The sequence below is a fragment of the Herpailurus yagouaroundi genome, unplaced genomic scaffold (genome assembly GCF_014898765.1).
Source record: "Herpailurus yagouaroundi ecotype Mexico unplaced genomic scaffold, PumYag 29, whole genome shotgun sequence".
NCBI classification, from domain to species: domain Eukaryota; kingdom Metazoa; phylum Chordata; class Mammalia; order Carnivora; family Felidae; genus Herpailurus; species Herpailurus yagouaroundi.
In genome coordinates this window covers 110,827,872-110,842,150 of record NW_024412377.1, presented here as the reverse complement: position 1 = coordinate 110,842,150, position 14,279 = coordinate 110,827,872, and the positions used below count along the sequence as shown (strand labels likewise).

General features: G+C 37.5%; 1 protein-coding gene across 1 annotated transcript in view; it reads left to right on the top strand.

Annotated features, from left to right (window-relative positions):
• ZSWIM6 (zinc finger SWIM-type containing 6) overlaps positions 1-14,279 on the top strand; it is a 198,894-nt gene that overhangs the window by 170,989 nt on the left and 13,626 nt on the right. Inside the window, exons 6-10 of the mRNA XM_040493311.1 lie at positions 1,515-1,694; positions 6,584-6,760; positions 7,036-7,182; positions 11,529-11,675; positions 13,232-13,492. Of these exons, the coding sequence (XP_040349245.1) occupies positions 1,515-1,694; positions 6,584-6,760; positions 7,036-7,182; positions 11,529-11,675; positions 13,232-13,492 (912 nt within the window). The remainder of the gene's footprint in view (positions 1-1,514; positions 1,695-6,583; positions 6,761-7,035; positions 7,183-11,528; positions 11,676-13,231; positions 13,493-14,279) is intronic.

The window sequence follows — 14,279 nt, the reverse complement described above, 5'->3', positions numbered from 1 at the left end:
TTTTTTAGAGAGAGAGAGACAACATCAGCAGGGGAGGGGCAGAGAGAGAGGGAGACCCAGAATCCGAAGTAGGCTTTAGGCTCTGAGCTGTCAGCACAGAGCCTGAGCAGGGCTCAAACCCATGGACCATACTGCGAGATCATGACCTGATCTGAAGTTGGATGCTCAACCGACTGAGCCACCCAGGTGCCCCACACATGTACCTTTAAAAGAAAAAGTATTGTGAATGAGTTTGAAGTACTAGAATCTGTCTTGTTTTGAAATCAGTAAAGTAAAACTTGTAGTTTTAGAACTTCTGAAGTATTTGTTTGAATTAGCTACCTAATTAGCTATTCAAGTTATGAGTTATGCATTCTAAACTCATTATGGCAGGGTGCCTGGGTGGCTCAGTAGGTTAAGCATCTGACTCTTGATTTTGGCTCACAGTTTGTTAGATTGAGCTCTGCATCAGGCTCTATGCTAAGAGCATAGAGCCTGCTTGGGATTCTCTCTCTCCCTCTCTCTCTGTGCCTCTCGTGTTCACGTGTGCTCTCTCTCAAAAATAAATAAACTTAAATCATTTGAAAAAATAAATTCATTATGGTTTTTCCTTTGAAAAACAAGTGAAATTTTGATTAATGTTTAATGATTTCATTCACATAAAGACATAAATTTAGTGATTTCATTTATAATAAGATTAGTTTTTGAAGCGCCTGGGTGGCTCAGTCGGTTAAGCCTCTGACTTTGACTCAGGTCATGACCTCACGGCTCGTGGGTTCAAGCCCTGCATCTAGCTCTGTGCTGATGGCTCGGAGCCTGGAGCCTGCTTCTGATTCTGTGTGTCTCTCTCTCTGCCCCTCCCCTGCTCACACTCTGTGTCGCTCTCAAAAATAAGCAAACATTAAAAAATATATATAATAAGATTAATTTCTGGTGAAATCATTTAGGGGGAAGTATGTTTAAGTGAATTTTATTTTTAAAACATCTGTTGAAATATACATACACATATCAATTGATATGCATTCTAATTTAAAAACATCATAAAGTTTGGAAAGCTTGTAAAACTAGGAAATTATTTATTTGTGTCCATTATAGTACCTTTATGATTTTATTGTAAAAAGGTAAATTTAGAAGTAAATTTAATTTTTGCATGGAAGAAGCATTTAGAGTGCTTTGTTACAGCATCCATATATAAAATCTGTTTGTAGACTAAAGTGGTAAGTTGGACTTTACTTCTTTTTTGTCTTTTTTGTCCAAAATGTGACACAAATAGGAAGGTGATACAGTTAGCATTTGAAATATCTTTCATCTTTATATGTAACCATGTTTGGATCTTTGGTTCAAATTTGGGCTCTGTTGTCCTTCTTTCCATTAAACTCTATATGAGATTTGTAGCTTAGATTAAGGAGAGAATGGAGTTATAAAAATGGCAGACCTAGGTCCATTCTGAAAGGGTTTAAAATGTATCATTAGGTTTTAGAATTGGAAATTTTTATGATATTTGAAATTTACTTCCCTCTCTCCCTTTAAATTAGGTGCTCTGTGGATGTGTATAGTTTTAAACCCCCACTGCAAGTTGGAACAGAAAGCCAGTTGGCTAAAACAGCTGAAAAAGTGGAACAGTGTTGATGTCTGTCCATGGGAAGATGGAAATCATGGCAGTGAATTACCCAACTTAACCAATGCTTTGCCTCAGGGTGCAAATGCTAACCAAGGTGAGTCCACAGTAATATTTTGCTCACTTTATATTTGCTTAATTGTGCATATATGTTTACAACAGTAATACAGTATACGTGGGAAAATTATTTTGCCCACTAAGAATTCACAATTCAGGGACTTAGTGTTTTGACTGTGATTGTATGTATTTTAATTTTTACCTGATATCTTTGTGTATGCTTTTTCATATTATCAGAATACAAATGAATAGTGTACTTTTATGTATTAGAATGTGTTAAAATTCCCTATTAATTATTTAGTTTGAAATAATGTAAAAAAATCATGGAATACGGAAGTAATATATTACCTTGTAAAACAAAATGTTGAGAGGCTTGAGAAACTATTTTTATCTCTTTTGGTGCAACCCACTTCATATTTGGGTTGCTGTGTAATTTAATCAGTTAAAATTTGTTAATTTTAAACATAACAAACATTTATGTGACTGGGTTGGAGGGGCATGGGATGCTGTTGGCATTTAGAGTAGGAAAATTCTTTATTATAATGCATTGTGTAACATACCTGTTCCCACATACTGTAAGGTGATAGTGCCTTCCAGTCTTTGGAACAACTAAGAGATGCTTCCAGACATTTCCAGATGTCCTCTTAAGGACCTGTATCTTTCATTTCTATGCTCTTTTTTTCAGCTTTTCCCTTTCTGTTGGATCTACCCATTTAGCTCAAGTTCCTCTCATCTTCAAAAAACAAAAACAAAAAACAACTCTTTGCTTGGCCCCATTTTCTCTTCCAGCTACTACACAATTTTCTCCTCTCTTTCAGAACCATGTCCTTACAGAAGTTAAGTCTTAACAAATAAAAATTTCATTCACTTATTCCTGTAACTATTTTTGTGTGATTTTTTTTGTGTCCCTGCTGCCTCTTTTGGCAGGGGAGATATCTGGGGGATTTGACAGACTATGACCAATGTAAAGTGGGAGTTAAATGACAATGGAAGGATCCAGAATCCAGATTGTCTTTCTGTATGTGCTGGCCCCATATGGAGTTGGTACTACTGAAAGAGCTGGCCATTGTGTCAAGTGTGAATGTTACTATAGTGTTTTCAGTATCTACAGAGAAAGAAAATAAGGTCTTTTACTCCATAGGGACTTGTCTTACCAAAAAGAAGTTTTAAGGTGTACTTGGCTGGCTCAGTTGGTAGAGCATGTGACTCTTGATCTCAGGGTTGTAAGTTTGAGCCCCATGCTGGTTGTGGAGATTGCTTTAAAATAAAATCTTTTGAAAAAAGAAGTTTTAGGACTTGGAAGAGATGCTTGTCTGCCTCAGCTTTGTCTAGAAATATTTATTTGCTTTGGGAATTCAGTATTTGAAATCTGTCATATTTTATTGCCCATGATTATGTTAATTCATAACTTCAGAGAAAATAAGTACATCCCAGTTTCTTTTCTAGAATTATGGAATTTTCAGGTTTACAATTTAGTTTTATTTTCTTCCATTTCTAGGAAACGGTATATCTATATCTATATAGGTAAATTACTTTAATCTCCTTTTACTTAACTGTTTGTTTCTCTGTGTTTCACTTCCCACCTGCTTTTTGAGACTGCCATCCTAACATTTTACAGTTTACATTTTACTTTACATTTGGTTACTTTCCCTTTGATTAAACATAAATATTCCATAGGCTTTAGAAAGCCTTTAAGAAGTGGTCCAGCCTCCAGATGAAACCGCTCATTTCCTTTATGGTTTGGTCCTGGGATATGAAGTTAGAATCTAGTTTCTAAGGGTAATATTTCTTGGGCCTAAAGGTAAAGGCACCATAGTTTCTGTTTTTAGCAGAATATCTGCATCCTGCAAGAGGCTGTCAGAAGAGACATCTCTACAGAGGGACTCTGATGTTCAGCCTGCAGTAGTGCTGGGAGTGCTGAGCAGGCTTGGTTGGGGAAAGCCAGCAGAGCCCAGCCGCCATGCCTCTGCAGCTGGGCGGAGTGTGTGCATGACGCAGACCATGAGCAGAATTGAATGTGCTGGCAGATTGGAGTGAATGTGAAGGGTGAATCAGGCCTTATCTTCGCTAAGATTATTTGTTAGAATTAACAACAGTATTAAAATCCGCACTCTTTGAAAGAGTTTTTTTTTTTTTTTAATATACCAGAATTGTGGCCAGTTTTTTTATTTTAATTTTTTGATAAGTGAGCTAATGGTTTCCTCTTTTACTTTTCTGAATTTCCCAAGTTTTCTTTAATCGACGTGTATTGATATTACATATGCTTTATTAACAACTTTTTACAAATTTGTGTATTTATCATTTTGAAAATTTGGCGAATGTAATCTGTTTCTTTTTTCCATCTTGCTGCAAAAATAAAAAAAACTACATGGGGCACCTGGGTGGCTTAGTCAGTTGGGCGCCCGACTTCGGCCCAGGTCATGATCTCACAGTTGGTGGGTTCAAGCCCCACGTCGGGCTCTGTGCTGACAGCTCAGAGCCTGGAGCCAGCTTTAGATTCCGTGTCTCCTGGTCTCTCTGCCCCTCCCATGCTCATGCTCTGTCTTGCTCTGTCTCTCAATAATAAATAACGTTAAAAAATTTTTTTTTAATAAAAACAGAACTACAGACACTACAATAAAAATTGACCATAATTTTGATATAAATGAAACTAACTTTTTATCTTTGTAGCCATTGTCTTTGTACATAATCTTTATTTTATTTCCCAGGTTGTTACAGACAATGTTATATCTTACATTTTCATTTAGTTATTATTTCATTAGTATTTAGCCTTTTTTGTTAGAATTGGTTTTATTAATCTTTTATAGCTAACCACCGTTGGAAGTGTGGTGCATTCCTGTACCTTTCACTTTGCTCATACGATCACAAATATGTGAAAAGTTAAGATTTTTGCTTTATTTATTTTTTATCTTATTTATTGTAAATGTTCCTCTTTGAGAGAGTGAGTGGGGGAGGGTCAAAGAGATGGGGGGAACAGAGGATCCTCCAAAGCAGGCTCTGCACTACTAACAGTTTGATACGGGGCTCAAACTCAAGAATTGTGAGGCCATGACCTGAGCCGAAGTCTGATGCTTAAGTGACTGAGCCACCCAAACCCCCTGAGATTTCTGCTTTTTTTAAAAAATGGAATCATACTCTACAACTTACTTTTCTTAAGTGATACCACAGTGAGCCAAATTGACAAGTAGAACTCTTAATTCTTTTAATATATGCTTTATACTAAATTGCTTTTTTAAAGGCTTGATTTAGTTTTCACTTCTCTTTCTGTGATTTGAGCTAAATAAGTGTAATGACAGAGCCACTTAAAATGTGTAAAATTTGGACTTTGGAATATTTACCCAGTTGACACTGGGTGAGAGGTCACGGAACCAGTTTTTTGTTGGGTAGGGATATCTTTACTCTGCTCAACACAAAGCCCCAGTAGGTTCAAAGGGCCTTAAATGTAGGGCCCACTCTTCCTCTTTGCAAGGTGTTCATCTGCCCACTGGGCAGGGCCGTGACAGATATGTCACTATTTATACCTCACGTGTTCAGTCATCATACATTTTGATATGTCTCCCATTTAAATACAGATATCTAAGTTGACCTGAAACCAAGCTGAAGGTTTGGTAAAACTGAAGGTCTCTCTTGTGAAGACCTCGCGGAAGCCTGTCACAACAGCTGAAATAGCTGAGTTTGGAGTGTGGATATTTATGTTTTGATCTTGATGGCCATTGCCTGGCTGTGTGACCTTGGCAAGTCACTTTAATCTCTCAGTTTTCAGTTCCATCAGCAAAATAGGGGAGTTGCACCAGATGAGTTTTCAGAGTGCTTCTCAATTCGGTTGTGTTTTGGTTTTTATGATTCCCTTTACATCTTTGTGGAGCCATAGCTCCAGTTTGCTTCTCATTTAGTTAAGCTTCAGTACAGTGAGGGGTGATACTTGAGCTAAGTAAAATCTATATAAGAATAGTTTGTTTTCCTGATTATCAGTTGAGGCTTGCTAAGGTTTGTGCCACAGTTGAAGGTAAGTCTGGAGTGGGGACCCGAGGTGTGGGATTGCAGTTGCAGAATTGGAACCATGTCATCCAGAGGGACTGAATAATCCCAGGATTTAGGATGAGAATATTCTTTATTCCCCAAACATTTCTTTTCTCCGTCAGGTCCTGAAACTTGAACCCTCTTCGGAGTGTATGCTTCTGCTCTTTTGTGATGCCCCGGCATACACTATGCTGGGGACATCACACCAGTCATGGAACCTGCACAGGAGTCAGGAGGCAGCCTGTAGGGGCAAGGTAAGTGCGCTGGTTTGTTTTGTAGCTATGTTGTGTGGCTTTGTGAAATGTTAACTATATGCATTTATGCCCTTTGGGATATAAAGTGGCATTTAAGCATTATATCCCAAGAAGCATAATAGTTTTAATTGTGCAAAACCGCACAATATAGTTAAAAAATACAACCAAAAGCACAACCCTTATGCATATCTTTTAAAGGCTGATTGCATCTTCCTGAAAGGTTCCATGGCTGGTGTCGCATCTCTTGCATAGTGTTTGTGAGAGCTGTTGATCCCATCAGGGCAGCCCACCACAGCACCTCAGAAGTGGGGAGCAGTGAGTTTTCATGTGACTTTTGTGCCGAGTGCCTCCTTTGAGTGTATTTGGCATGGAAACTAGACTTGACCCTTCTTTTTGCAGGATGCCTTTAACCTTAGCTTTGATGGCTGCAGAGTGTTTGTGTTTGATAAAACAAGTGAGTGGATGGTGGCTCTTTGGGCTGACTTGCCTCCTAGTACTTAGGACACGAGAGTATTCACCCTTCATCTTTCTGCTTAGGGGGTGCAGGACAGTGTGTGTGGGTGTGTTCATGAACATCTGGCCACAGAATGGTATGACTGATTTATTCACATGTGAATAATAGCTGACACGGCTTTCTGAATTGTGGAAAAAACAGATTCATCGAACAGGCCACATCGGACAGTGTTCACCCGAGCCATCGAGGCATGCGATCTCCACTGGCAGGATAGCCACTTGCAGCACATTATCAGCAGTGACCTATACACCAACTACTGTTACCATGACGACACTGAAAACTCCCTCTTTGACTCCCGCGGGTGGCCCCTCTGGCATGGTAAGTGGCCAAACCGGAAAGACATTTCCATGACTTACTTCTTTGTTTCGTTTCTATAGCATTATTGGAGTGGGAGGTGGAGAGTTGAGGGATTCAATGGGAGAGGGATGAATGCTTGGCAGGAGGAGCTGAGTTTTGCATTCAAATCCAAGTTCAGAAATGGCTTCTTAGGTCTTTTTAATAGTATTTTGGGGAAAAACATCATACTATTTACATGCTATTTTTGCACATATATCTGACGATGACAACTTTGTCCCCTTAACTTTCTGTTTTAGAACATGTTCCTACAGCTTGTGCAAGAGTGGATGCATTACGTTCTCATGGGTACCCCAGAGAAGCCCTGAGACTAGCAATAGCTATTGTTAACACGTTAAGAAGACAGCAACAGAAACAGTTGGAAATGTTCCGGACTCAGAAAAAAGGTGAATGTGAAGGAGTTTGTTTCCAATGGAATGGGATTCTTGGTGATGACATCACTGGATTTTGTCATCTTTTGGGGAGAGATGGCTTTTGAAATTAGGAGATGGCTTTACTCACTACTCATTTGGAATATGTAATAGCTGATCTGTGAGAAATTTGAGGCATGTTTTGTCTTGGTTAAGTGTTGTAAGAAGTAGGATTTTTTAAAACATTTCTTAGGTTAGTTAATTTTTTTAAGGGGATAATTTTGTTGTTGTTCAAGTAGTTATTTAGTGTGTCTGAATTATCAAAAATGCCAGTGAGCCAATAGCTTATTTTGTGAAAGTGCATTCTAATTCTAACAGTAAGGGGTCTGGGGGCACACTGTCCATGTTTGAATCCTAGCATTGGGTCCCAGCTAGGAGACCTTAGGCAGTAGATTCCTCATCTGTGGATGGAGCTCAGTAGAGGATCTATTTATTAGAGTTGTTGAGAAAATTAAATAAGTTAATTGCTACAAAGCTCTTAAAACAGAGCCTGGCATAATATGTAAGTACTTTAAAACTTCTTAGCTGTAACAGTTTGTGTGTCGGGACATGGTATTTGTTTAAAGTGATCAGATTTGATTTTTCAAATTCTGTAAATAACATCTGATGAGCTGCCAACTGACAGGACACATTTAACTTCTCTTTTTCTTAATTTACTATTAATCTTTTAAATAAGTACTGCTGAGTAACAGTAATTTCAGAGAGTTATACTCAGAAGGCCCTGATCAGAAAAAGAAATACATATGCTTTTTCTGATTAATTAATGCACTTCTTGTTCCTTCCATAGATTATAAATTTTTTTATGTTGCTTTGATTAGGTTTGTTTTTTCACTGTGGAGTTTTATTTCTTATTCAGACAAATACTTTTAGCTGCTAGGGGTTTTTTTTTGAGTTATGTTTTTGTTTTTAATCCTTCTATGATTATACACACACCAAGGATACAGCTAAAATTTATCACAAGTTGTTGTAATAGGCTGAAAGTTGGAATGAGTGTTTGTTGTAACTTTTAATACCCTCTATATCAGAATTATTATAGATGTTAATTAACATTATCATTTATGTGATGAAAGAAAATATCAGAGTTAAAATTGTAACCAAAGAAAGGGGAGCTCAAATGAAATTGGAAGGTAATATCCCTGGCTATCATTATTTTGTTCATTTCTTCATGTTCTTCATAACATAACTGGTTACCAGATGTGTTTACAAAACATACTATGTAGATTTTTAAAAAATTTTTCTGAAATCCCTCTTCCCCTAAACACAATCTATAGCCAAAAGTAGCCACAGTCTATAGCTACTTCTGAAAAGTATAAAGGATAATAATAATTCAAGCTAAGAGAAGTGAGGCACTTTTTGTACTGCAGAAATAAAGCTAGGTCATGATGATTATCAGATTAAAAAAATCATAAACTTTTCTTAGAAATGTTGTTTTTAGGGCCACATGGATGGCTCAGTTGGTTAAGCGTTCAACTCTTGATTTCATTTTAGGTCATGATCTGTTCAGTTCAGGTCATGATCTCCACATTGGGTTCTGTGCTGACAGCATGGAGCCTGCCTAGGAATCAATCAATCTCTCTCTCTCTCTCTTTCTCTCTCTCTCTCTCTCTCTCTCTCTCTCTCTCTCTCTCTCTCTCAATAAACCATCTTAAAAAAATGTTTTAAACAATATCTGGGGCATCTTGATGGCTTAGTCGGTTGAGCATCCATCTCTTGATTTTGGCTCAGGACATGATCCCAGGTCGTTGTGGGATCCAGCCCTGCACCGGACTCCATGCTGAGTGTGGAGCCTGCTTAGGATTCTCTCTCTTTCTCTCTCTGCTCCTCTCCCCCACTCATATACTCTCTTTCTCTCTAAAAATAAAAAATAAGTAAAGATTTTTAAAATGTTGCATTATCTAAGAAACGGAAAGTGTAAAAAATGTTAGTTTGTATAGGTAAATTAGAATATGTGTTAAGTTAGACTCCTTTAATTTGTCTTTGAGACCATTCTTAGACCCATTTCTCTTTTATCTTGTGAGCAATGATAACTTATTTCAGACTATTCTTAATTATTACTGTGATTACATTTCTATACCTATATCTTTTCTACTTTTTTATTGGTTCATATTAAAAGAATAGCTTTTCCACAGCTGTTACAATTCCAAACTGCCATGACAGCTATTTGTTATGTGATCAAGATTAGTATATGTATATACACCTTGTACATTTTCAATACTGTTTGGCATAATATGTCAGCTTTTTGTTGTTAATTGAGGTATAATTCACATATAACAAATTAGTTCAGGTGTACAACATAATGATTCGATATTTATGTATTTTGAAATGATCACATTTCATTTCATTTGTATTTATTTTTGAAGGAAAGAAATATAGTGTGAGTGGGTAAGGGGCAGAGAGAGAGGGAGACACAGAATCCAAAGCAGGCTCCAGGCTCTGAGCTATCAGCACAGAGCCTGACTTAGGGCTCGAACTAACGAGCCATGAGATCATGACCTGAGCTGAAGTTGGATGCTTAACCGACTGAGCCACCCACGCACCCTGACAAACTTTTTTTATGATGAGAACTTTTAAGATTTACTTTCAAATATACAGTACGGTATTATTAATACATTTTTAAGTGTTCATTTATTTATTTTTGAGAGGAAATGAGCAGGGGAAGGGCAGAGAGAGATGGAGATAGAGGTTCCCAAACAGGTTCAGCACTGTCAGTGCAGAGCCTCACTCAGGGCTAGAACTCAGGAACCCTGAAATCAAGAGTCGGAGGCTTAACTGACTGAGCCACCCAGGTGCCCCTGCAGTACAGTATTATTAACTGTAGTTGTCCTGCTGCACATTATATCACTATGACTTGTTCATTTTATGAATGGAAATTTGCACCTTTTGGCCCCATTCACCCATTTCACCCACACCCACCCCTGCCTCTAGCAACTACCAGTCTTTTCTCTGTATCTAGAAGCTTGGGGGTTTTTTTTAGATTCCACTTATAAGTGAGATCATACAGTATTTGTCTTTCTCTGTCTGACTTCACTTTGCTTCTTGATTTTGAAAAAAAAAAAAATGACACTCCTTTTTTTGTTTATTTCTCTCTTTTCTCTTTTTTCACTAATGTTTGTGTGGAAAGAAATAAGAGGAAATACTTTATAAAATTTTATGTCGTTTCCATCACTTGATAATAGATTTATTTGTGTAAGTACCACACCTCCTTTCACCATATATCACCCCCCCCATAAAACATATATATTTTGTTGTTCCAAGAGTAAACTCCTCTTTCTTTTTTCATACTGATTATGTATATGAAAAACAGTGACAGAAACTAAAGGGAAAGACCCCTCCAAGGAATATAAGACTCAACTTCTATAAATTTTCATATATTGTGCCCAGCCATGGTTTATTTTGTATGTACTGATAGTTGATGGTCTAAAACCAGAAGACTTCTAAAAGGACTGTTGGATCCATGAAATGGTTCTTCAGTTATTTACAAAAAGTCAGCTTTTTTCTTGGATATTTTATCTTGTGTATAGATTTCATTATATTTTCCTCTAAGAAGGAGCTACTCTTATTTATTACTTTAGTAAACACTTGGATGTAAAATTTTGCATATTTTACAACAAAGAACATATATTAGAATATTTACAGCTTTTTTCTCAGGACTATAATTTAACATAAGAACTTGAAAGTGCTACCATTCTGTTGAGAAAATGCAAAGGATATGTTTCATCCAAATTATGTTATCTTCTGCTGTAGTTCCCCTTTGTGGCAAAGATCCTCTCTTTAATGGCTTACAGATCCATGATAATGAGGACTTTCATAGGTGCTAGGGTAGTAATTAAATGATACCCATAGAGAAGTCCCAAGTCGGACCCAGGTTGCCACTGCCATCTAGTCTCCCGTGTAGGTGACCCAGTGAACATTGACTTCGATGTATCTTCTTAATATAGTTATCCAGTATAATTCCAGGGAGACTTCTTAGTCTTCTCTAATGCCACTCTTGGGGGAAGTAAGGGGAGTTGTTCCTCACTTCTCGGTAAAAATTTGGAACTCATTTTTCCTCATATAACATAATTTAATAGTATAAGTGGTAATGTTAACCCAGTACCTTGGACACACAGGCCTGTCCTCGAAAGTTGGCACCATTTATATGGATTTACAGATAAACTTTGAGAACACCAAATTGTTCACATGTTGGGTATTATGTGTACGATCGTTTTTTTAATTAAAGAAGAATTGCCAGTGGAATTCAGGACTAATTTGTTAGGATGCCACTATTAAAAGCATCTCTTCCTCTACTTGTCTCCATCCCTCAATTTTCTTTTCTTATACAGAGCTACCCCATAAAAGCCTCACCTTGATAACCAATCTCGAGGGCTGGGTTGGACACCCCCTGGACCCTGTGGGCACTCTTTTTAGCAGCCTTATGGAAGCTTGCCGAATTGATGATGAAAGCTTCTCTGGGTTCTCCGATTTTACAGGTAACACTGTTGGCATTGTCTCCTGTGCTTTTTTTCCCCTAAACCTTGAGTGGCATTGGTCAGTGTTTCTTGTCACAGTTGGTTTTGTGAATCTGTATGGTTAGTAGTACTTTCGGTTAACAAGGGAGCAAGGAAATGGGCATTCCCATGGTTTTATGGAAAACTTAACACGCTGAGAAAAATCTTCGAATCCACAGTTGGGCGCATGTGTTAAAGAACCTTAGAAATACGTATTTTCTTCTAGCTAGTGATTCTGCATCTAAGAATTTATGACTCTTTTCCAGCGTTAAGATTTAAGATAAAGATGTATATCCTAGCATTGGGAACTAGAAATTTGGTTACTTTTTAAATTTGTTTTTGCCTTAGAAGTTACTTATGACTTAAATGGGTTGTAGTCTACTTTAAGAGGATTATCTAATGTCACTAAAAGTGTTTTACATCACACATTATTTTATTTTATTAAGTTCATTTATTTATTTTGAGACAGAGGGCAAGTGGGGGAGGGGCGCAGAGAAAGAGAGAGAGGGAGACAGAAAGACAGAGGATCCCAAGTGGGCTCTGTGCTGACAGCAAGAGAGCCCACGTGGGGCTTGAAGTCTCAGACTATAAGATCATGACATGAGCCGAAGTCAGACACTTACCCAACTGAGCCACCCAGGCTCCCCTACGTCACACATTCCGTTAAAGCATGTTTTGAGATTTCTCTCTGGCCTCTTGAAACTTAAGAATCAGCGTTAAAATCACTGCCTGTGGGCTGTGGACAGAGGTGTGGCAGGGAGGGAGTACTGTCCCTTTTCTGCTCTCATGAATGGGTGAACACAGAGGATTAATAATGTTGTCCCTCCACAATTTCCCCTGTGGTGTTTGCCTTCATGGATTATGGGTGCCCCAGACTCTGTCAGGACGGTGAAAGCTATGACTCTGAATTCATTTTCCTTGGGAGTCTGATGGTTGAAGTTGGTTAAAATTTCTCATAGAAGTGCTTCAGCAGAGATAGGAGAATGCTCAAAGAATCGTTCCTCTTGATAACTGATATGACTCTTTGATAGCAGAAAGGACCTTGAAATTGGTTAGTATGTTGTGTTCTCTAATTTCTTCATTAAATTCCAATATTGTGATAACACTTTGGAAACAACTTCTTTTTTAATGCCGGGCTTTAAAGAGTTGGTAACTATGGCAGTCATTATATAAGTTTACTCTTGTTTAAGTAAAGTTTTTTTTTGTTTTTTTGTTTTTGGTTTTTTTTGGGTTTTTTTTACTCTTTAGTATTCTTAAGATCTCTTCTTAGATTTGTAGGGTTTTTTGGTGATTCATTTTCAGCGGGAGGAAAATATTTGTAATATTCTGTCCCTTAAAACATACATATCTAGTCATTCATGGTCATTTTTTAAAAGATCTAGAAAACTACGCACTTTAACGTAAGAAACGTATTTTCTATTTTTCTTGGAATAACGTCAACGATTCATTTAATGGTCCTGGGTAAAATAAATATTTATACCTATCGGTACCTGCAAAAGTAGTATCTGAACTCTGCTTTCTTTTGTGACATTTTACAGAGAATATGGGACAGTGCAAGTCTCTGGAATACCAGCATCTCCCTGCACACAAATTCTTAGAAGAGGGGGAATCCTATTTAACACTAGCTGTGGAAGTCGCCCTGATAGGGCTGGGACAGCAGCGTATCATGCCTGACGGGCTGTACACACAAGAGAAGGTTTGCCGGAATGAGGAGCAGCTCATTTCCAAGCTTCAGGAAATTGAATTGGATGACACACTGGTGAAAATTTTTCGCAAGCAAGCAGTCTTCCTATTAGAAGGTAGTGTGATAAAGAAGTTTTCCGCTTGTTCTGCCAATTTTATTGAGGCACTAAGCTTTCTTATGTTGGGAATACTGTTTTTATGCATTCAGTATGGTAGTTATTCTGATTGGTATGGCCACTGAATGTCACAGGAGTGTTTACTATCCAAAAAATAATATCACTTAATCAAAAAGTACTGATGTTCACTTGTATGTCATTTGATATAAGTGGTGATGTGAGATAGCCTGTTAGAAATGAGCCTCTTTTAATGCCACAAACCTTGAAAAGGACTGTCACTATTTAGTCTATGTTGTTACTGAGATAAATGTTAAGTTTGATATTTTGCGAGTTCTTGCTGGTAGCCATGTACCTATTTACTTGATCACTTAAATAATGAAATGGAAATTCATCGGCATTCCTCTGAATTATTATTTTGGCTTTTACATGACATCTGGGTTTTGAGTATGTTGTTTTGCATGTGTTAGCAAAGGACTTGGAGGCTCCAGGAATGAATTACCACTCGCTAATTCTTTCAGAGAATTCATTAAGCGTAGATTCACCAAGTTCAAAGTTTCATGGACTCTCTAAATCAGTCTTAATTCTCTTCTTTTTATAAGGTCAAGAGCTGAATGGCCTAAGAAATTTTGGCTGGCATTATTTTTAAAAAGTTTTTTTTCTTTGTTTTGTTTTTTTTCTGGAAAAGAGTAAGTGTAATTTGTATACTAGCCTAATCTTTTATGCAAATTTCGGTGATGCCTACTGGGTAAAGTTGCTTCTATATCTTAAGTACATGGGTATTATTATT